At 40.5% G+C, this 23,265-nt stretch overlaps 1 protein-coding gene, 1 non-coding gene and 1 pseudogene across 2 annotated transcripts; 1 reads left to right on the top strand and 2 right to left on the bottom strand.

The window, feature by feature from the left end:
* Positions 1–801: 801 nt before the first annotated feature.
* Positions 802–2,376, bottom strand: LOC107185658 (annotated as a pseudogene).
* Positions 2,377–5,988: 3,612 nt separating this feature from the next.
* Positions 5,989–10,236, bottom strand: LOC107185649. Its single transcript, XM_015573386.1, has 8 exons — positions 9,994–10,236; positions 9,235–9,315; positions 9,095–9,143; positions 8,933–9,023; positions 8,744–8,866; positions 8,444–8,649; positions 6,142–8,379; positions 5,989–6,047 (listed from the first exon to the last, which is right to left on the bottom strand). Exons 1-8 carry the CDS (start codon positions 10,144–10,146, stop codon positions 5,989–5,991), a joined length of 3,000 nt encoding a protein of 999 aa, XP_015428872.1. The 5' UTR covers positions 10,147–10,236.
* A 1,339-nt stretch (positions 10,237–11,575) lies between these two features.
* Positions 11,576–11,648, top strand: Trnav-cac. Its single transcript has one exon. It is a non-coding gene; the product is annotated as a tRNA-Val (tRNA).
* Positions 11,649–23,265: the final 11,617 nt, after the last annotated feature.

The following is a 23,265-nucleotide window of genomic DNA, read 5'->3' as shown; positions in this document are numbered from 1 at the left end:
ATTTCTCCGTTGGTTCGATTAATACCAAGCGATCGCCAGAATGACGAAGATTCGATTACCCATTTAGGGTATATCCCAATGGGGTCTGGAGCGCCAGGGGCACCTAGGGGGAGGGCCCCCGCGGCCTTTACTCCAGGCCCAACCGGCCCGTCCCGTAGCGATTCGGTTACTCTTCCGCGGGTGAATCCCTCGGATAATCGGCGTGCCAGGACCGTGAGGCGCAACACCGCGCGTTGCAACGCGAACGGGCGTCACGTATACTTCCACACACACCGCGCTGCGGCCCGTTCCCCGCGGTAACACCGAGCGCCGAGATACCGTGTATTAAAGGGAGAAGACCCCGGGGTGGACGGGCCGCCGCCTACCTCCTCGATACCGGCTTATGACGACGCGCGCTGGGTAATCGGATCAAACGGGATATCAAATTATTGCGATTATACCGGTCGGGGATAGAAAGAAGTTTTTCGGCCCGGTTAAGAGAGCCCGAGACGACCGACTGGTGGGTCTCCTCAAAATCAAATGATAAGCTTAATTCAATAACAGAACGGAGAAGGGTGCAACGGCGGGAGGCGTGGCCAACGGCGGCTGTTGCCGTGAAACGGGTATGGTCGGGTGGTCGAGGCTGAACTGGACTCTGATTCGTCGATTGATATCCAGCCCAGCCCCACCTGCGTTCAGCTGGAGCACAGTCAACGCCCCTCTACCGAGGTTCCTTCGCGTTCACCCACCCCATACACCCGTCTTTGCCATCCTACCACGACGACTACGACCTACCCACCCATCCCCCACCCCAAACAGCCATCAGCTGGAATGAACGCTATCATTCGATGATGCCAACCCCTCTACCCGGACGCGATTTTACGATCGATTCCGGGGCAGGACCGCTTCCGCTGGACAACTGAAACAAGGTTTCTAACGGACTCGAGCTACCTACCCCCTCCCCCCTCACAAACCATAGATGTGTTTATCGGTTGTGTCTTATGCGGACGGAGTTCGGTGCGACGCGACTGCTTCGAGGATGTTGGATATCATTAATATGGTTATTAACCTCTTGGAGGTTTTAGTGTGTCTAGGGGAAGGATAGTTACATTGTTTGGGTGCGGCAGACCGATTTTGGTTCTATGGGTTTGTAGGTGCTAGGGGTCAAAGAGGGTGGAAACGGGAGTCGGATGGTTTGAGGCAATTTGGTAATTAACTGTTCAATAGTTAGTGTGATTAGAAAATTATATTTTCAGGAGTTTTTAATGTATAGGACCACTTTTGTGTTAACCAGAGTTCGGCAGAATTTTATTCGAATAATACACAGTGAAAAGCAGCAGTATCTAAGGGTGTCGTTCTGAGCTTTAAACACTTAATGAGATTAAATAATTGTTCGACATATGTCGATTCATTCATAAAGAAGTATTATTTTTTTATAAAAATAGAAATGTCCGTGTTTAAACAATTACAAATGACAAAATATTTTTTTTATCTTTTATTCGTTATTCGAAACTTTTTATCTAGATAATGAGTTTACCCATTTCTGGTGTTAACTAAGAGAAATAATTTTTTTTCTGTGTAGTGATGTTTGGGCATTAAAGGACCAAAAGTTAAATAAAAAGGGGACAAAATAGGTCGGCTTAAAATCGTCAAAATAACAAGATTCAACGTAGATATCAATCTCATAAATTTGAAATAACGATTTAGGGGTCTGGGTGTGAAAGGGTTAAGGTCACCAACAAGGGAACACCGCGGACGCTGCTTCTCCTGCTGAATCATCCTTTAATGATGTGAAAACTAACCTCAAAGTCAAATAAGCCTTCCACTTCTTCGCGTGGAACTCTCAAACTACAAAACAGAAAAAAATGTTTCGAACTCAAGTTTAATGGTACAATAAACTCTATAAGCTTGCATTAACAAAATTTTTAGTAGTGTCTTAAAATATTTTCTTTAATTTTAGTTAAATCGATGTTTGTTAAAATAGTAAATTTTCATATACATCCGTCGTCTAATAATTCCTAGTAACGTCTAAACGCAATAACAACAAATATTCATTTCGTCGAGGAATCAGAGTCGTAGATTCGCATATTTCTCAGGTTGCCGTGAATTGTCCCATCGCGAGAAAGGCGTTAAAACACCGATAAACTGAGGCAGTTTCGTTCCTCGGTGCGGAATAATTCATCGATTCGACGGTAGGAGAATGAAGGATCAAAACGGAATATAAAGGACGAAGCATGATTTATCCCCTGGATTTCACGAAATTACATGACTAAAACTGACACGGGGCTTGTGCTTAGATATAGGTGGTAGTAACCTGTGCGACACTTGTTTCGCACTTGTTCTCACGAAAGGGCCACGATGAGAGCAGTCCTGGTGCCACGACCCTCTTTTCCCCATCTCCACCCCCAACCCCCACGGTGTCTCGTCCCAGGAGGATTCTCTTCTAGGGTACACGGGGAGCGTAGTGTGCCACCAAACCGTCCACGGTGTGTATACTGTGAATACACAGGAACAAGTGCCCCCCCTATCCTCCCCAATGGCGTAGCCTCGTCAATAATTCCTCGACATTGTAACGAAGGGGACTCGAACAGCTTGGAACACGTTGAAACGGTTCAACGTCCAGGGTAAATATACAACTAGTTCCAAGCGATACTAAGAAATTGGGTGATCTCTCTACCTGTGTTGGGTCTAGTGATTTCTAGTGAAATTGAGGGTTGAACATCCTGGAACTTCGTTTTGGGGCCTCCGATAGAGGATTCTGTTCAAGGAGGCAGAAGCAGGTGAAGAGCTAGGGTCTGCGTTAGGATGAAAAGTAGAATGATTCGTCTAGAGGTTGAACATCCTAGACCCTCGTTTCTGGGCCTCTGATAGAGGATTTTTTTCAAGGAGGTAGAAGGTGAAGCAAATAAAGAGCTGGCGTCAGTTAAGGTATAACGAGGAATCCTAAGGTCTAAACAGGACCTTAAGCACTTACGTTCTTTAAAAAGATAAACTCAATTTTGTAGGATTGTTTATAAAATTTTACTTTTTTTGTAATTGCTCGATAGATATTATTTAGTTTTACTGGTAAATTGTACTTTGAACTTGGTTTTGTAAAAATTCAGTAACATTTGGTGTAACACCAAATATAGCTTCTAGATTAAAGTTATCATAGACCTGATACAATTTTATATTAAATTGTTCACTATAAAATTATATAAATATAATTTTCGAGTGTATAATTGGATTACATAAATATGATTCTTATCGTTGTATACCTTCTGTAATAATTCTCTTGTAAATAATACTCGAAATTTATAAATAATTTAATACTCAACAATTTGAATGTAAAATTATAATTCATATTTTATAATCAATTACCAAAGAATCATTTCAATCCCCGGTAAATACGCCACTGTGAACGAGCACAAACACATTCGTGCGCGCGCGTTCATACGTACACGAGCGTGTAAACGGAGTTCCGTCTTTTATATCAATACCGAGAGAACGTCAACCCCCCTTAGCGGTCTGATACATATGTCCTTGATTTGTCGGGAGAATAATATTCTCCTGGAAAGTTGATTAAATATTGGTTAGCGATCTCGAAACACCCCTGCTCTTGGCCCCGCTGGGCGATTCCACCCCATCGGGTCACAGGACCCACAGGAATACAATTTAATATTTCCACGTGTGTCCGGGGCGAAAACTGATAATTTTTCCTGCCGATTTACCCCGGCTGTGTCATATGCTCGTCGATTACTATATTGTCAAGAGGATCCGCGGTTTTTTTTTCTCTCTTCACACGCGTGTATGTTGGGATTGTCACGCGTGAGGTTGCGGATTCCGAGGATCGAAAAATTGGAGTTAATTTTCGTAAATGGAAATGATTGATAAAAATCATAGCTGGTGTATTAACCCTTTCAGACCTGGTGGACATTTTTGTGTACATTTCACACAAAGCCTTAGGTACAATGTATTGCAGATCCATATTATTCTTATAAATTTGAATTTTTTTATGTTCTGAATGTTTTTAACAGGTCTTGTGAATTTAGAATTGAATACCAAAACCTTTTTTAGAAATGAAAAAAATTTTATTTAAATAAAATATCTAAACAGACCACTGACTTGAAATGTCTAATCGAATATTTCTTTATCCTTAAAAGAAAATTCAGGTCTGAAAGGGTTAAAATAGTAACTGTAAACAAAATCAGAAAAAGTGATGTATATAATGTCCAATTCTACTAAAAATTATCGGGCATTTTCTGTTTGACAACGTAATATGAAGGACAGATAGGAATGTCATATATTAAACAGTATACAGGATGCTTCAATTATCTTGATTTCCACAAAAGTTACGTAAAATTATATTTATAATAATATACACATTGTGAGTTAATTTCCATATTGGATAATAGGAAAACCATAAATATTTGATATTAATGCGAAGACTCATTTTTTTAAACACTTTTGTGTATACTCAAGTTGAATGAAACAGCCTTATAATAAAAAAAAAATTAAATTACTTACAAGTATAAAGAGGCCCCACTGTTATCTTCAGTGAATGAAACGATGGTAAAGAAAAGAATTTGTCACAATATTTAATCCTTTTATACTCGAAACATTTTCTGTATTGTCTCACTGTCACTAGAGAAACTCGAGCAATTTGTTTTCCGTGGAATAAATATCATAGAATATTTCAAAAAATATTCGAAATCGACAATGTGCGTTCATAAGTATAATGTAGACATACAATTATCGTAAACTGGTATAATGAAACATAAAATCCATTAACGTAGTACAATTTCCGTCGTCGCCCTGTAAAATTGTTGTTGGGGCTTGATTAAACATGGCCAGTTCTTATTATTTATTTGCTTTCCATGGGGCGTTACTGCGTCGTAATCCTATTGGTCACGTATCGCCAGCCTAATTATTCCTTCGCTGTAATTATTTCAATCTTTCCGCACCGAAAACCACTTTGTTTAATTTATAACCTAACCTAACACACGTACACGACTTCATTGAATTACAAACGTTTACACAAAATACAAACTTTTACGATTTAATTTAAGTAAATTGAAACTAAGCTGAAATTATTTTATGTACTATATTGGAATTTAGATAATTGTTTGTATTATAAATTTATGAAATTCTATCCCGTTCACTGCACTTTAAATTTACCGTAATACGAAGATGTAATGCGGGACATTTGAAAAAACCGCAGTGGTGGCGCCACCGTATGCATTGCGCCTCCACTTTTGGCGGGAATCCTGCAATGAGAGGGCGGCGATGGATGGTGAAAGCGTGCTAGTGTTTAACAAGTGATTAATTGGTGTAAATTTGTGGATGTAACATTGGATTCTGTAAAATATTGCCAACATGGGGTCCATCCACGTTTCTGAGGTGAATTTAACAATTATTTGTCGTTTTATTCTTTTAGATATTTACGATCCTTTCTTTTCTACATCTAACCGTTATATCGACTGTCGTGGAATGTTTTCTAACGGTGTAAAATTACTAATTTTGGAAATCTATGGAAAAAGCCAGTACTCAAAGTTTCAATTTTAATACTGAAAATTGTACAACGGATACGTTGATATCAAATGTTCGTATCGTTCGTAAATATAACGGAAAATATCGGTTCAATTTGATTGCGTTCAACGTACAAACATTAAATTACTATTCTTTCAAACATATATTTTTGTTTATCAGCATTGCTTTTTCAGCTATATTTTTTATTATATTCATATCAAAACGAAATTCAATTTGTTAAATAAATTTTTTCGATGACGATCCACGCCACTAGGATTAAATCTTACATTTCTATAAATGTACAAACTCAAAGAAAATATTTCACGATAATTTCCCATTTTTGAGTATGTTTGCTTTGCTAGTTCTTCCTTGAACAGAAAGTCGAAAAGTATTCGAAAATTTATTACAGGAAAAATGTAATAAATATTGTATATCCTTACTGAACTAAAATAGAAAAAAAATAATACGTGACATACTATACATTTTCTGGAATTTTGGATATTATTTTTGGTAATAGACCGGTTGACTCCTAGCGCAAGCATCATTCACAATCGTATGTTCTGGAACAGAACCAGCGAAACATATTTCATTTAAATTTCTATCAATTGCACAAAGAAATATTTCGAAATTTTAAAACAGAATTTGAAACGTTACCCTGACCCGGTCGATAATGAAGGCCTTCACAGTTAACGAAACTTTTCCTCGACCTCTTTCCATTGTCGAGCTGTTGCAAATTGGCGATGGTCTCGTAATCAGTGCTTCGGATTTCCACCAGATTCTGTTTCGGGGCGTGAACCTCGCACACGTTCCCAGAATCTTTGACGCGCTGTATACTCGACTGATCCTCTGATCGATAGAAGAACATTTTTCTGGGATGAGACATACGTTCGAAAGCGACGTTCGAGTGGTTCAAACTGTTCTCCTTCACGTAGACCACGTTGTTCTGCTCGCGAGTAGGCACCAGTAGAATTTGCTGGGTAGATTCTTCGGGGCAGGAGACGAGTCGATAATTTACCCTCGAACTGACAAGATCTACGTTGTCGACTGAAGTGAATTGGGGCTGCTTCTTGTTCTGCATGTATATAGGGATCTTTTGAGCTTTGGAGTCGTTTTCAAAGGCCAAATACTTAATCGGTTGCTCTTCTACCACCACGGTGTTTCCAGTACATCGATTGCTGGTAAAATTTATTCGGGGTTCGCGTTTCTCCACAGGTAATATCTGTAGATTCTGAACACCTTTCAGTATACCAATGTCAGCCACATCCTCCTGACAAAAGACGCCATTTTCCAGCATCCTCTTCTTCATCTGTGGGGCCACGTTGTCATTGCTACGATCTTGACTCCCATTCAAATCTTTGCACTGGTCCACGACCACAAAACAGACTCTCTGATTATTGCCGTGACAATGCTGATCATTTTCACAGCTCGGATGCTGTTGGACTTTTCTAAGCAACACTTTGTCGCACACAACCGACTCCTGCTGCACCTGCACAGGTTGCACCTGAGACAAACTGACTTCTTTAAATTCTTGACTACCGTAGCTCGATTCGTCAGACTTCTGAGAGCAATGGAACGATCGATGACAATTGGCTGATACTCGCTGACAGTTTCTGTGAGCTGTACAGACATTCTTTAGACACTTATCTTGCTGCTGAGGGATATTCTTTCTCATCGAACAGACAACGGAGTTCTCTACCTGTCTGTCAGCTGTCAGACTGTTCGGATGCTGAGAGTGACTTGTATTATGGGTGACTTTCTTGGTGAACATTACAGTCTTCTGTACCGGACCATTTTTCTTGTTTTTCTTCGAGAAAATGTTGTCGATATTAATCCGTACTTGCTGGTCAGTCTGCATCTGCGAGTTCCTCGCGAAGCGCAGCTCATCGTTGCGCAGGCTCGGTGACGCTATTACACAGGTGTGCACATCCAGGTCTCCTGGGTCGGTGTCCAACACTGTATCCCCCAAATTTTCACTTTCCGTCACCACGGACTGCGGCGTGAACAGGACCTTCCGTTTCGACGGACCGAATAAAATTTCTTTTGGTTTATTAACTAACATGGATTCGTCGAATAAATTGACCATGTCGTTATTACTGACAACGTGGTTATGGCATCTTCGAAGTATAGCAGGTATGTGCTTCAGATTCTTCATTTTGATCTGTTGGGAGGTTTTCACCTTGTACTTCCCTGGATGCCTCTTGACCCCACTGTTCAAGATATGAACAGTCTGTGTACGCTGGTTCTTACGTTTCGTCAGGTGTTTCTTGTTATCCAAATCCTTCGGTGTTTGTCCATCAGATGCCACAAAAAGCATCGATCTGTTTCCACCCTTTGGTCTGTCAGCGTTATTCGTCTGGCTAGGTAGAATGGTCTCGAAGTATTTAATGTTCCTCTTGTGACACAAAGGAGGATCTACTTCCAGCAAAGACCTGTCCTGTTTACTGGAATCACTGAAATCATCAGTATCCAAGTCGACGTTCTGTACATTACTCTCAAGCTCCGATTCCACACGCTCCATCCCCGAGCGGCTGTCCAACAAGGACTGGTCGAACAGCAGACTCGACCTGGGAAAATCTTTCTTTTTTTCCTTCGAATGGAAATTCGACTGGGGCAACAAGAACAGATTTTTAGTCCCCTGGGAGCTGGATTCTTTGGCTTTTCTGCAACGAACCTGACTGTCCGAGTACTCAGTAGTCACTGTCGCGAGATCTGTGTCCCGTCCGTAACTGGAAGGACAGAAAATCGCTTCCGGGAGGTTTTCCCTAACGAAAGAACTTGTTGTACTGCGTTCGTTCAGAATTTTCCCGCGTTTTATCAGGTCCCTCAAAAACTGGCTACGGAAAGACTCCGCGTAGATGCTTCTCAGCTTTTCCTTCACGGTTACCAAGGGATCTAGACACCGCAAGACAACAAATTAAGGAATTCTGATGCAATTTAAGGTAGTTGGGTTAAATACCTTTCGTGAACATGTTTGGAAAGTTTGGTCCTTCGAAATTCTCTTTAGAAATCATGGCGCAGAATTCCTCGTATCGTTTCACGGCGGAATATTGCGGAGATTCGGTGTTGATCGGCTTCTTCTTCTCTGGGACCGGTTGAGAAACGCCGAGATATTGCAAAGGACCATCGTTTCTCTGACATTCGTTGGTAGGATGTCGTTTCTTTCTGTGGGAAAGGATAAAATTTTGTAATTGTGGATAATGACGGTTTTAATTGCGTCCTTTTTCACGTAATTCAACGAAAATTACCTGAGACTTACCCATCCACTTTACCCAACACTGGACTCAAGTCAGCTGGAGTTGGGTATAGAATATTCCTCGCGGTGGAATCGAGCAGTGGGTGCGTCGATTGCTCCTCGTTGTTATTGTCGATTACAACTCCTCTGGAAAATTTCAAGGCGTTTTATTTAAAATTTAAAATTTAATTTTTAAATAAACTCGAAACTCACTTCGAATTCGGATTGTAGCCTTGGAGGAGTTTCATAACATTTCCCTCCAGTCGAGCGTTATTTATATCGTCCGAAGGCGGTCCCACTTGTGCTACAAACGATATCGATTATTTAATAAAGTTTACAACAAAAAAAGTATTGGTGAAAATCAGGTATACGTACATCTTCGTATTTCTTTACTCACTGCGCCATTTCTGTATATTCCAGACAACTAAAATTGATTTATAAAAATTGAAAATGATTTTTTTCGTCATCGTTTTGCAATATTTCTACCTTTTTAAATGGTAATTTGTAGCACTTACTGGTCCCGGAAGAATTCGATTCGCTATCCTTTTTGAATTTCGCACCTTGACCAATTTGCCATCGGTTTTCGTATCCTTGCCCTACAAGAGATTATTTTTTGTTTTTAAATCAATGATCAGAGATGTAAAGATAAATAGGCGAATGAAAATGTTCCAAAACTATACATATTCCTCTCGTAAATCCGCGAAACGATGCAAAACCTTTATAAAATTACTCTGCCAGTATTTGGACGGCTTCCTGTTTCGCTGAAAAATTACATTTTCAAAAAATAAATAAAAATGTAATGCTTCGATCAGAAATTTTGAATTCGTTACAAAATAATTATTCTCTATTAATAACATCTCTACAGTATTTTCAATAATCCTGGAAAACGAGCCATAAAAATGTATCACGCTGTATCGTGATCTATCCCTTCGATCTATCGGCAGACTTCATGAGACGCGCAAACGGTTTGCTTACCCGATACCGTGACATTGACTATCAATCCCAAAACCGCTCCAACAAATACAAATATCACTCACTTCTGTCATAATTAACAAACAAATGTTCATAAAAGTAATACAATACATATTAATTAAAGTGTTTCTGTAGGAAACACTGGTGGACAGTGACAAACGATCAAACATAACCAAAACAAAACCTGACGTAACATCAACACCATTACATCTTCGACTCGTTTAACATTTTGTACATTTACACCAGAAATTAATTAAAAATCGCCAAGCTTCTTTACTGAAGAATCGTCACGTTTCACATACTGTTCTTGATTTGTGCAGCCTTTGATGCAGGTCGTCCAAGCTCCTTTTACGTTTCTTCCTCTTCGCCCGTGACTTCTGCTCGTTTCCCATTGTTTCCTTTCGCTCGTTGTCCGAGCTGTCACTGGCCGCACTGTCGCCCGCCGGTTTTCCCATATCGCGACACAGGACGAGTGGAATTACATGTATATATATACGGGTACGCGAATTCACGAGCCGACGGACGGTTGTTTACATTTGACGTGTCGAGTGTGTGTTCCCGATATACGTGGTTAGGTTATTTCACGTTCGACCGTGCGGCTCGACGGATGTTATCAACCCTGTGAACGCGACCTTTTTTTCGCGCATTTCGGAACCCATTGACGCGAGCGGAGACGTCGCGACGAGTGGCTGCCGTCCCGTGAACATAAACAAACAGTGTTTCACACGATGAAAATAAAACGTTTTATCGCATAATATGGATTCGTTAAATACGCGGACGTGAGTGATAGGACGGAAGGAGTAATTTGTGGATTGGGTACGTAATAGGACATGAAGTATGAGATACAAGATAGAAAAGTCGATTTATTATCGGACGAAGTGAAGATTTTTGTGTCTGTTTAGTCAAAATTTTTGTATTCGGACGTTTTCGGTGAGATACTTGTGGCGGCACGGGGTGTGTAATATGTTTGGATTTCAACCAGTGTCGAAGTCAAATGAGGATTTATGGTGGTACTGACAGGATATATTAAGAATTATAATTCGCAGATTAAAGTGTGGTGCTGGATTAAATATATCGAAGAAATGGTGTTACATAACCTTTTGGAGAGACATTCGTAAAGAACGAATTGTTTTGTTTGTATTTAGACGCACGCTTGACTCGTTCCTCCGCCGCCATCTTGTCCGCCATGTTGGACACGTTCGAGTTCAATTCGGGAACAGACGCGGCGACGATCAGTGCATTATTTTACGTTGTCACGGTGTTTGTGTGCGTTGTAATTTAATAATAGTGTATAATAGTGTTGAAACTAATGAATTTGACGTTAATTGGAGCTGGAAGCAGGTGCTGATGACGTATATTGTGGAAGAATTTGCATTTTGTGTGTATGTAAGAGGATACGGCTGTCAAAGTGAGTACATTTTTCACAATTTTTAAGAGGTCTACATTTAGAGTAATTAAACTTGTTTAATCTGTGTTTATATGTACTTGAATCATGATACACACATCTGTGAATCAGCACATATACTTACATGCAATAAAAGGAAGTTACATTTTCAACAACTTCCATCTAACAATTCAGCAAATAATACTCATAATATATAAATCTTGCAATAGTATATTAGAGACATTACAATAATGAATAATTAAATAAGTATATAGAATACTAGTTACGTGTGTATACATAAATATAGTAACAATTATAATATAAAACACTTATTTGTTATCCTGGAGGATTCCTTCATAAGAAATGATATTTATTCTCTAGAATAAATAATTAGTAGACTGCAGATTTAATGTATTACACATATATGTAGATTCATTAAGTAGAAGGTAAATAGAGCTTAAGTGAACAGTATCATCAATATTAAAAACAGGGTAAACATCGTTTTCGTAGTGTAGTGGTTATCACGTGTGCTTCACACGCACAAGGTCCCCGGTTCGATCCCGGGCGGAAACAATTTTCTTTTGCATCTTATGCTTTTTTATTTAATTTATCGTATTTATTAGTATTATTAAAAGATTTATGATATGAATTTCATACTGATATTAATCTAGGAAAAAAAAATATTAAATTTCCTGCTGTATTATTGATCAATTGCGCCATCTGGTTGCGAAAACAGTGCAAACAATGAAGATACCTGTATTATCGACAGAAGATTATTCATTTTACTTATAGACAGTAGGTAATTTAGATAACAATATTCACAAGATAAACTCCCAAAGAACTGCAATTTAATAACGATTAAACGAATGAAACTGAAATTATGAAGATAAGGGCAAACGTCTGAATTTTGAAAATAAATTACCATTAAAAATTGTAAGCTACTCATCTCGATTTACCATAATTTATTAATGGTCGTATAAGACGTAGTGGATGATTGAATTTGCTAAATTGTACTCGATCAAAGAATGGAAATTTTCGACTGCCACTGCTCCTTTCAATCCATCAAAATTAATTTCCCAAATAATTATTACTTCCAAGGACTTAATATTCGTGTCAATAGTTTATGTAACAGGTATTGCTGATGTAAATTTCAGCAACTGCCTCTTGAAAATTATTTTATACTGTAATTAATAGAACATAAGATTTCAAAAATTCGTGCAAATTCAATTTTTCGAGGGATTTTTAATCACGATAAATTACTGTTTTTATCAACCTTCATTATAGACATTCAAATTAGTTAACCCTCGCGATCCTATGACCGGGTCACCGGTGACCCGTCGAAGAACACAGTCACTAAACTGACTACGTGAAAACTGATTCTGATTAAATTTTATATTACGTATTCTATTAACTATGCGAAAAGTCTTCGATCCAACGAATACGTATATTCGATTCCTATCGCTTGCACCTAGTTCGTGCCGCGCAACGGTTTGTCATGGTCCATCGTATATTTTAAGTCCTGCTTTATCGCTCTCCTGCGTAATTACGGAGCAAGTTTACGAGGCCTGTGAGCCAGCCTGAAATCGTGGCTCGAATGAACGTAAAATGACTGGAGAACGTAACATGCAACCTTCTTCGCTGGAAACACCTCTTTTTCCTTCATTTTTCTAAATACACAAATTACAACGTCAAAATTTCGCACAATAAAAATTGTCCTCAATATCTTTCTAAAACTTACCAGAAACTCAACGAGACAAGAAAAATTAATGTTTCCACCTTCTACCGCTGCTTCTTCATCCGATCAGCAAAAGATACTGTTTATTTCCTTAATTAACAACACATTACCTAACGACAACCTACGTCAAAATGAATCTTAACATAACAAATAATTCACAATTTTTTATAAACTTTAGAATATTATTAATATGGATACATGAGCGCGAAATACCCAACGATAAATATCGCGAAAGGAACTACAGTAGGACCTCCATTATTGTCACACCACTTATCCGAACGTCGTTTAATTCGTTGTTCGATTATCCGAACTTCTATACAAGTCAGAAATACGTTTCAAATAAACTTTTGTTAAAACTCGCTATATTGCATAATACATATTAATTTTTTTGTTTTTATATCTTTGCTTCGTCGAGGTTTTACTGTAATTCTGGTCGCTATTTTCATCTTTAATTCCATAGGCGGCATTGTCCCTCGAACCTTGCGAATTTGTTAGAACCAACATCTGTATATCTAATTAGGGAATAAGAGTACACGCCTATAAGACAGTTCCTCGTCAGGTAAGAGGCCTGAAGGAGCCTCGAGGAAGGACACGGGTTTCACCCTAATGAATGAGAATGTCGTATAGCCACGACAAGAGCACGTTGTCGACCGGTGCTTGAAGCGAGAAAGTGTACGTATATCTTGAAGCTGGAACCACAGAGGTGATGTTCCGTGCAGCCTGGAAAGGCTATCTTTATTGGGCGAATCGCGAGCCTATTTTCACGGACATTGCAATGGCCCTAAACCTAGCGAATCGGTTTTCCTGGTCGTAAATGTCCATGATCCATTGAAATTTATGACGTCCTTTGCCGGTAGGAAAGAGTCGATTAAGGTATTGATAGCGTCGCAATTATACCACTTGGCTCGTAGGAAAAGTATCGTTGAAAATATATCAATGGGGTATTAAAGTTTCACCAATCGTCGTAGTAATGAATAGACCCTGGTATACGTTAAATTAGTATCTTTATTGAAATAGTTCTAGCTTACTTGGATGAAGGTCTTGAAAACATGTGTTAAAGTAGACCCATGTTCTCGTCAACCAAGGGTTAAATCACACGAACTTCTCTCTACTATGTTTTCTCTTCTCAGATTCTCACTTATCCCAACTTCACAGACCACCCTGTAGATACTTTAAAAAAGTCATTAGTTTTCTTGTAAACTGAATAATTAAGGACTTTCAAGTAGTAACAGAATTTAACCAAACACTAATAATCAGCTCTATAATTAGTGTCTACAATTTAAAGGTTATGTACAGGTTAGTATCTCTCGATATGTACTTGGTGGCTAAAATGATGGCCTGAAGTGAAACGCAAGAAGGCTAGAAAATAACGTCTCTTAGTGGATGAGAACACGTAGAAGATGAGAGAGACCAGAACGGAACGCAATGGGGGTTTATGTAACTCGGGCATTAGTGACCGTGACGTCACAACGACGCGACACGGTGCAACGGTAGCAGACGGTCGATAGTGCAGTCAACTACTGCATTACACGTAGTTTACCTGTAGGGGTCTATGAAGTCTCCATTCGCGGCCAAGATAACCACGTGGTGGTCGCATGAGGACGCTATCTGTGATCTTACAAATGTGTCTATATATATAGACTCGATTAGTTTGTAGATGCTTGTAGTACTTTTCAGACAGGCTCTCAAAAATTCCGAATTTACTGAACAATCCTCTGAAACCCACCGAACAATTACCTTGAAGCGTGAAAAGAAAAGAAACTCGAAGCATCCGAATAGCTAGATCAGGGACTAGTTAAGCACACAATTGATGAATCCCTCATCAATTAGGCGGCAGAAACAAAACGAGCCAGCGGGAGGAGGTAAGACGGAGGGGATTCTGAAACGATGAGAATGTATCAATCAGCACAATTTAATGCGTGAGAGGCTACGGAAGGGGAGTGGGGTAGGAAGAAGATAGAATCGAAGGGAGCGAGTAGGATAGTGCAAGTAGGAAATGGTGGCAGAAGGCAATAGAAAGCGGGAGCGAGTTGGAGGATAGCGAAATGAATGCAACGACAAGGAGGCCAGCAGATCAAGAGATGAACGCAGCGAAGAGGGGAGTAGGAGACGCGGGAGCCGTGAGGAGGACAGTGGCGGACTCTGGAATCCGTGAGATCGGAAGGGGGGACGACGGAGTAGAGGCAGTGTTGCTAGGAGAGACACAGTGAGCTGGGGAACGCATTAACGGAATGAGACGGAGATCAGTGAGAGTAGGGTCTGGCCGATGCAGAATCTGTGCGACCAAGTAAAGAGAACAGACAGGGACAGATCTAACGCTGACGAACACGAGGGGAACGAGAAGCACAAACTGTTCGAGCGAGACAACGTTACCCAGGCTGACGATGTACACACGCGAAATTCGGGGAATCAAGACGTAGGGATATTGGAAAAACGAGTGGGTTACGAGGAGAACGGAACGGAGAGAATCGAATGGAATATAGGAAAGAAACAGGGACGGAGGAAAGTTGGGAGAGGGGAGAAACGCGGGAGGCCTTGAACTGCCGCGGCCGGTCGGCATCGCAACTTTCCGCTCTGTGGATCACATCGCTCCTTCCATTTCTCCCGTCGTTGCCCGCGCTCTCGACTCTGGCCATCTTTCCTCGATCGACCAGGCGTATCCCCGCTAGCTGATCTCTCTGATCGTCTATTGACGTCGTCCTTCCGAAGGTTTCCGCGATTATAATGATCCCTGGAATTGAAAGGACTTACTGGGTTCCCGCTTGGGTATGAGATTAAACGCAACTCCCTCGATACTACCTCTTTGGGGGCTATATACTGATACCAAATTCAGTGCAGGATCAGTTCAGTATTCTATCATAATACGTAGATAGGGGCTCAAATAGCTATATTCGAGATAGAATCATAGTTAGACATATGTAGAGGTCTATCTTCAATCCTAGTATTCAGATTTAAATCTTCCTCTGATCCTGTTACGATTTCCAGGTCTTTTACGACCTAACAGGATCTTCCTTCTGTACTTATCTGTATCTTCAGCGTTAAAAGGATATCCACTGGTGAACGATCCTATCCTCCCTCTTCCTTTTTCCCAATCGAAGGACGGTCAAAGACATTTCATTCAGTAATGAGATCAACGCCCACAAAAAGTAGCCTTGGGTCCAACAAGTCGAGTAGGTAATAAAGCATCGACCTGTACAGGCTTCAAGCCGTGTTGCGACGGTTGCACGTGTGTGCGAGGGGCACGCGTGAACGCGCGCGCGCACGCGCTCCGTCAGAGATCCGACACCTTGAACTTTTATCACGTGCACGAATAGCCGCGATAATAACACGCTGGGATTGTTTGCATAAGCCAGCGCGTAACCGAATACCAGGAAACAATGCCTTCGACCAAGCGAAAATCGTGTTTCTGAGTCAACGATCCGGACGTTGAGTTTCTTGCACTCGATTTTACGTTTCTCAGCCCGAATCCCGCGGACCGAAATAATCTTCCCCTGACACCAGATACTTTTTCCCTGGCCTCCCGTGCCCCCCCCCCCTAGCCGCTTTGCAAAACATTCACGAGAACCGATTTGCAAACCAACACACACTGTTCGATTTAAACACCCGTTTATAATTCCTGTTATTGCTTCTCTTGATGTACGTACAATGTACAGCGTGCAGGGAGCAATGGTCTGCGGTAATGCGCTTCGGAGGAGACTAGGTCTGTCGTTTTAAAAAGTCACTTTCTAGAGGAATTTGGGGTTCTAGCTATCTAAATTGTTTATTAAACGTCTGAGACAACTTTGGGGATAAATAAGAACAATTGAATCGTATCAATTGTCACCTGGATTCATGATCCCACATGAGTAGACTGCTAATATTAACTCTTCAGTGAAAGTTGACGAGAAACCCTGAATATACTAAATCTAGTTTACAGAATACACTAAATTTAAATATCATAGTCTTCTCTACGTCAATTAAAGCTGATGATGAACGTAATGTCCAAGTAGCACGCCACCTTAGACCTAGTAGCAACCAGACTAGTCAGATAAATTTGTCCAATGCATTTTACTCTGTTTCAACTAGACCTGATGAGTTGCAGTCTAATCACTACAATATCTAAATCTTTTCATCCAATTTCCATTCCCTAAGACCTGATGATTTGGGACTCTGACCACCAGTCCACCTTACCCTGGTCAATGTCTTCTCTGCCTAGAGTGATGGCCAAGACCTGATGACTTGGGACCTTAATGAATCAGTCAAGGACACCCTAGTCAATGTCCCCTCTACCTAGACTTGTGAATAGGGCATTCACAACTAGACTGTTTCAACTAGACCTTATGAGTTGCAGTCTAATCACTACAATATCTAAATCTTTTCATCCAATTTCCATTCCCTAAGACCTGATGATTTGGGACTCTGACCACCAGTCCACCTTACCCTGATCAATGTCTTCTCTGCCTAGAGTGATGGCTAAGACCTGATGACTTGGGACCTTAATGAATCAGTCTAGGACACCCTAGTCAATATCCCCTTTGCCTAGACTGATGGCTAGGACCGGATGACTTGGGACCCTGACCACCAGTCTAGGTCACTGTGGCCTCTATCTAGACTTGTGAATAGAGTATTTACAAGTCAAAGTTCGTCCATGTTAACTCACAGCAAGAACTGTGAATTTTGCAAGCGTCATGGACGTTGCCCGTGGAAGAAAGAGTCAGTGTATGACTAGAAAGGCAAACATTTGCTTGCTAAAACTCTTTTTTAGTTTGTTATTACCAAGACCGTGGCTCGGTTCTGTATCGTAGTTCCACGTGCCGCATAGATTGCCGCGATCCTTTCTATTGTTGGCTTATTATCAAAAGCATTCGCCAAAGACTAAGTCGTAATACGCGGCCTTTCTCTTCCTCGATAGGGATAATCGTTCGCAAGTCAGATAGCCTTTGCCTACGACGGAATATTTCAAGTTCAACAACAGGACGGGATTAGGGTATCTGCCACCCGAGTAGTTCGTCCGATAACGTTGATCGGCCCTGCTCGCGTTTCGTAAGAGGTGAAATAAAGGGGTTCGAGGAAGAATTGTTTACCGTTCAAGCCTCTCGATACATCTGGAACGAAAGATAATTATTGCAGAGTACAGAAACCATGAATAACCTTGTGACCTTGAAATGACCTTGATTACCAATCTTCTTTTATGATGCTGGAATGTCCTTCTCTGACCTTTTTGGGTATCTTAAACCGAATTCTTGATGTACGAAGGAATATAAAAGTAGTTTAGGATATTTACACATGATTCGTTTTTATTGTTCACGTGAATGGGTTAATACTGGGCTCTATATTTAGGAACTGGTCTTCCACGTCAGCCGTGATCTACGATACGTCAAGTAATTCTATATCGGTTTTGTATTGACGTAAATTGCATCGAACATTCAGCGTCGGTCTTTTAATAGTCACACGGATCGACAAGTTTGCCGGTGATTACGTGTAAACGATCCTTTTATAGACATGGTTACCGGTGACTCGACCAAAAACAAAAAAAACTCACCAAAGTGTGTAGTACAAGTGGCAGAAAATCGATTTTCTTTGCGTCAACATCCGTGTAATTAATTTGACACGTGAAACATGGATGAATGAAAGAATCAGCGTCGTGAATTATCCTCGAACCGTGGGTATCGAGTAACCCAGCCATCGTGGGGATAGGGTTTAGAGTGTTGAAAAGTTTAGAAAATTCTGCCTGGCTGTGCATTCGGTGTATTCATCGGGGTCAAAGTGCACAGAAGCTCTTTATCCCAGGGAAGTACGCGGAGGCAAGGTCTCTATCATCGACCCAATCCCCATGTCGGTGTCCTTAGCGACGTTTCTCACGGTATAGTCGCCGGGGCTATTCACGTTTCTCGCGGTCGAGCATCGAACGTCGGCCTGGGGATCGATACGCTTTTCCCCACCTTCCTGGCCCTCGCATCAGATCGTAAGACGTCGAAGCCGACGTCTACGTGGTCGTTAACGACGTCGATAACAGGGTCGCCCCGTGTCCGCGTATGTACATGCCTCGTGAATCTGCATAGTAGCACGGTTAAAGAACCGGGTTATTACCAAGCGATTCAACCCTGACATTTCGTACGATGACGCCGATGCCTTACACGTATACAGGCCGCTCAGCGCGCCTTTCCTCCGTGGGCTCGGAAACCCACCAACAGGGGAAACCTCCCCCTCCAGAAGGGAACAGTCGGAGGTCGGACGAAAATAAACGGAAAAACAGCGGAAGGTTGCCCGATTGCGTGCGGACAACTGACCAATTAAGGGCGATACGATGATCGTTCACCTTCAATTTCTCGAACGATCACGACTAAACCTCCTTGAACATTCTGGCACCACGGTGCGCCGGAGAACTTGTACTCCGAGACGAAACAGGGTCCAATTGTGTGCATACTTTGGTAACTCGAAAATTCCACTTTTCTTTTAACTACGCAAGTTCTAGGTCTGGGTTAGTTAGATATTAATTTGTAACCCAAGAAGAAACAGGGTCCACTTGCATGCACACTTTGGTAACCCCAAAATTCCAATATTTGTTCCACTACACAAGTTTTAGGGGTTCTATAGAAGTCTGAACTAGGTCCTTGCTTAGTTAAATTTTAACTTTTACTCCTAGAAGAAACAGAGTCCACTTGCATGCACACTTTGGTAATCCGAAAATTCCAATGTTTGTTCAATTACTTAAATTCTAAGGGTGCTACGAAAGTCTGAACTAAGTCTGGCTTAATTAGGTTTTAACTTGCACTCTTGGAAGAAATTGGGTCCACTTGCATGCACACTTTAGTAACCTCAAAATTCCAGTATTTATTCCACTACACAAATTTTAGGGGTTCTATAGAAGTCCAAACTTAGTCTAGGTTAGTTAGATTTTAGAAAGTAAACCAAGATGAATCTTTTGGTAGCACCAAAATTTCAATTTTTCGTGGACTATATAGTATCTGGGGCACATCAATCCAGGTATATGGTAAGTCTTGCTAGATCAACATCCTAACAGGAACCAATATGAGTAACAGGAGTCCTAACTCCTAAAACATCCCTTAAAACATTCATTACATCACCTCGTAGGGATCTTAAATACCAACATTCAAAAGTGTTATTCCAATTAATTCCATGCATTGCCAGAGTCATTATATCCACGCCTGCATCAACCATCAAGTCCTCAAAAATGGTGAATTCAGTATTTTCACAGAAAGGTCAACTCTTGGTACAGGAACGTTGAAAAACTTGTTATAGTCACGAAACGTATTATGGAATCGTTTCGAGTGAGTACGAGGGAAAAAAAGAACAGTGCAAGTGTACCGAGCGATCGACCCACCAGGGGATTATGATTGACGCATTCGCTATTCGACTAATGCAGGACATTGTGATGTCCGTGCGGCGACGTTTTCGTTTCTTTTTCTATGCCGTCGTTCCATTATCATCGGCCGTCTATCTGCCGCTCGGACTCCACCTTCCTCCTCTAACTCTCTTTCTCTCTCCTCCTAATCAGACATCGCGGCTATATTTATACCCACGAAGCATGAAAGGTTCATGGAGGTTACGATCCAACGGAGACGCAACAGATTACATATTCAATGATCCCCCTCTCTTTCCTCGTGCATCGGACAAACTGTGTTGGTTCAGGTGATTAAGTGCAACGCGTATCGACCCCGCGGAATTTTACACTCGTTTTTTTTCTGTCCCCCTCTCTCTCTCTCTCTCTCTCTGTCTGCTTTTTTCCACCGCCTGACGTCTTATCGGAACGTTTCTCGATTCATCGTGTGCTGTCCTGGCGACGTACGAACAGGTTTCTAGGAAGCTGTTCTGCAATTTCCATCCGTCGATGTTTCTTCCCGCTTTTTATCGCGAAACAATTCGGAGAATTTTAGGAAAGTTGTTTTTTTTCTGTAAGATTTTTTTCGTATTTCTGAATTCAATTTTTGTATAATTTTTTATTGCCTTCGCAATGGGTACTAGCTATTTATTAGTTAATGATAAAAATTGGATAATTTCTGATAAAAATGAGAAAAATTGAGAATTTACACACTGTCAAAATCGGCGACTGGGTCAATCGTGACCCATAGCAACATCTCGAAATATTCGTTTCATCGATGTATGAGAAGTTTAATCACTGTGCTTACCGATGGGACCCCGTGACCCGGCCATCGGAATTTCCTAACTTCATTTTGCAATAATGTATATAGAATGATAGAATAGATCGTGATCCATTTTACAAGCAAAATTATATTTTATCGAATTTACTTAGTTAAATGGAAATTACTTTTTTCTCTTACAGAATTTATAGAGTCCAAAATATATATAAGAACTTCAATTTAGTTATTGTTGTAGTGTTTAGTCAATTATATTTACAGTTTTGTATTTTCTTTTTTAATAAGGAAGCTTAATGAATATAAAAATTAGGACAGATGGTAGGCAAGTCTCTCTTCATAGGTTCGATTTAAAATACTTCTCAATGTATCTATAGAGGCAATGAAACAGTTTCCAATAAATACAAAAAGGTGAGCTTCAATGAGAAAGTTTTCTAGTATTATAGACTGTTGCCGTCTGACCGCGCGGCCAGTGCTACTCCATAGTTCGAAATCCATTGTGAAGTAGAAAATCCTCGTCTGTGGCAGACTGGGCGTGAAAAGTGGACGTCTGACTCTGGTTGACCAGTTCCCCTTATAAGCTTCCATATACAAATCAAACAATTACAATCCCAACTTCTGCAACAGTTTTATAAGATATTTCAAAATCAAAAATGTTTAGTCAAACCCAATTTTTTACAAATAAATGGTTAATAAATATTTACAAGTGTGTTCAGACACTTTCAAAGTAATAATTAGATGTAAAAATATTCATATTGCCTTTATTTATTTTTACCTCCCTTCTGTGATTTTGATTTACCTTTAAAATTGAAACTTGCCACTTTATACATAATTTCGTCACATAAATTTGGCAGCTTCTTGTAAACAAATTTATGAAACACCGTGTACATAAAAAACATGGGGCAACACAAAATTAAATTCAATTGCAATAAGAAAGAGTTTTATTTAAATGTTAACATAATTTTGATTAATTATGTGTAAAGAAATGAAACGTTATTTAAAGAAGTGAGGGATTATTGTATGTTTAGAAGAATGAACGTTTGAATAATTCTCCGAGCTTCAGCTTTAAAATACACAGAGACGTGTGCTTTGCAAGCACGTCGACAGTCGTACGTATTGATTCGGTCGGATCTGTATGCGTACGAGGAGAGCTTTGTGCGGAGACACCGCTCGATAACCACCCCTTTACACTGTCCTTTGCCAGCCGACTTACATTTCCCTCGTCGTTGTCGACGTCGTTAAACGATCGTCCCGAACTCCGTAAAACTGTCTTCCCTGTCACGCCTCGTGAGCAATTAGAAATTCCGCGATGATCATGGTAAAATCCCGTCTTCGTCAAAGAGACGCCGTAACTTCCTAGAATATCATCTGACTTCATCATTATTAATAACATGTTCTTTAAATAAGCATTATATTCCAAATAAAATTAAATCCATTACGCAAAAATTAATCCGAGTTGCATCCACTAGTTCAAAAAATTGTCGTCTTTGGTGATACTAGAGGTGATTCTTGAGGTACCTGATTACCATAAACTATCGGGTACTTAAGTAGAGAGACACTACATAGATAATAATAAATTCCATACATGTGTATCTAGGTCCCACTGAAATAATCGTCTGGTGCCCAACTGAATATGTGTCAGATTGAATATTGCTCATGTATCCGGGTATTAGCCACATAATTTGGGTACTACTCTGGTACTATCCAGTTACTCAGTTAATGCTTCTGTTCTTGAACATTACACAGATAACCAGGCGCTGCCTTAGTCGTCAGGGTACTTGCCAGTTAATCAGGTATTGCATGGTTACTCAGGTACTAGTCATTTCATCAGGTACTGTTCGAGTGCCTGAATATTATACAGATAATCAGGTACTGCCTTAAGTATTGAGGTACTATCTACTCGGATATAGTAATTACTCGGCTACTAGACATTTCATCAGGTACTGTTTGAGTACCTGAATATTACACAGAAAATCATGTATTGTCTTAGGTGTTCCGATGCTACTTAATTAATCGGATACTGAACGGTTCCTACGGTATTGCTTCAGTACCTGAATATTATACAGATAATCAGGTACTGCCTTAAATTTTCGGGTGCTAACCATCTAATCTGGCACTGCATGGTCATTCAGGTATGAGCAAGTCCATCAGGAACTGCCTGTGTACCTGAATGTTGTACAGCTAATCAAGTACTATCTTACATGTTCAGGTCCTAGTCACTGACTTGGCCGTTCCGGTATAGCCCAAGACACAGAATATTTCCGCGCATTAAAGTACCAGAAATGACGTAAAAACTTTCCGCAGTTCTAATTGCCGCCAGGAAGGAATCGATCAGCTCGGGTTCCGGGAGCCTCGCGTC

The sequence above is a fragment of the Dufourea novaeangliae genome, unplaced genomic scaffold (genome assembly GCF_001272555.1).
Source record: "Dufourea novaeangliae isolate 0120121106 unplaced genomic scaffold, ASM127255v1 scaffold19, whole genome shotgun sequence".
Lineage (NCBI taxonomy): Eukaryota > Metazoa > Arthropoda > Insecta > Hymenoptera > Halictidae > Dufourea > Dufourea novaeangliae.
The sequence above is the reverse complement of the archived record's forward strand: the minus strand, read 5'-3'. Positions and strand labels throughout refer to the sequence as shown.

Bases quoted from the DNA above. Each gene is read 5' to 3' on its own strand.
- LOC107185649 (XM_015573386.1), bottom strand. From the start codon at position 10,146: ATGGGAAAACCGGCGGGCGACAGTGCGGCCAGTGACAGCTCGGACAAC. The intron at 9,024-9,094 runs GTACGTATACCT...TATCGTTTGTAG, and splicing joins GAGTAAAGAAATACGAAGAT to CACAAGTGGGACCGCCTTCG. The intron at 6,048-6,141 runs GTAACGTTTCAA...GTTCTGTTCCAG, and splicing joins TCATTATCGACCGGGTCAGG to AACATACGATTGTGAATGAT.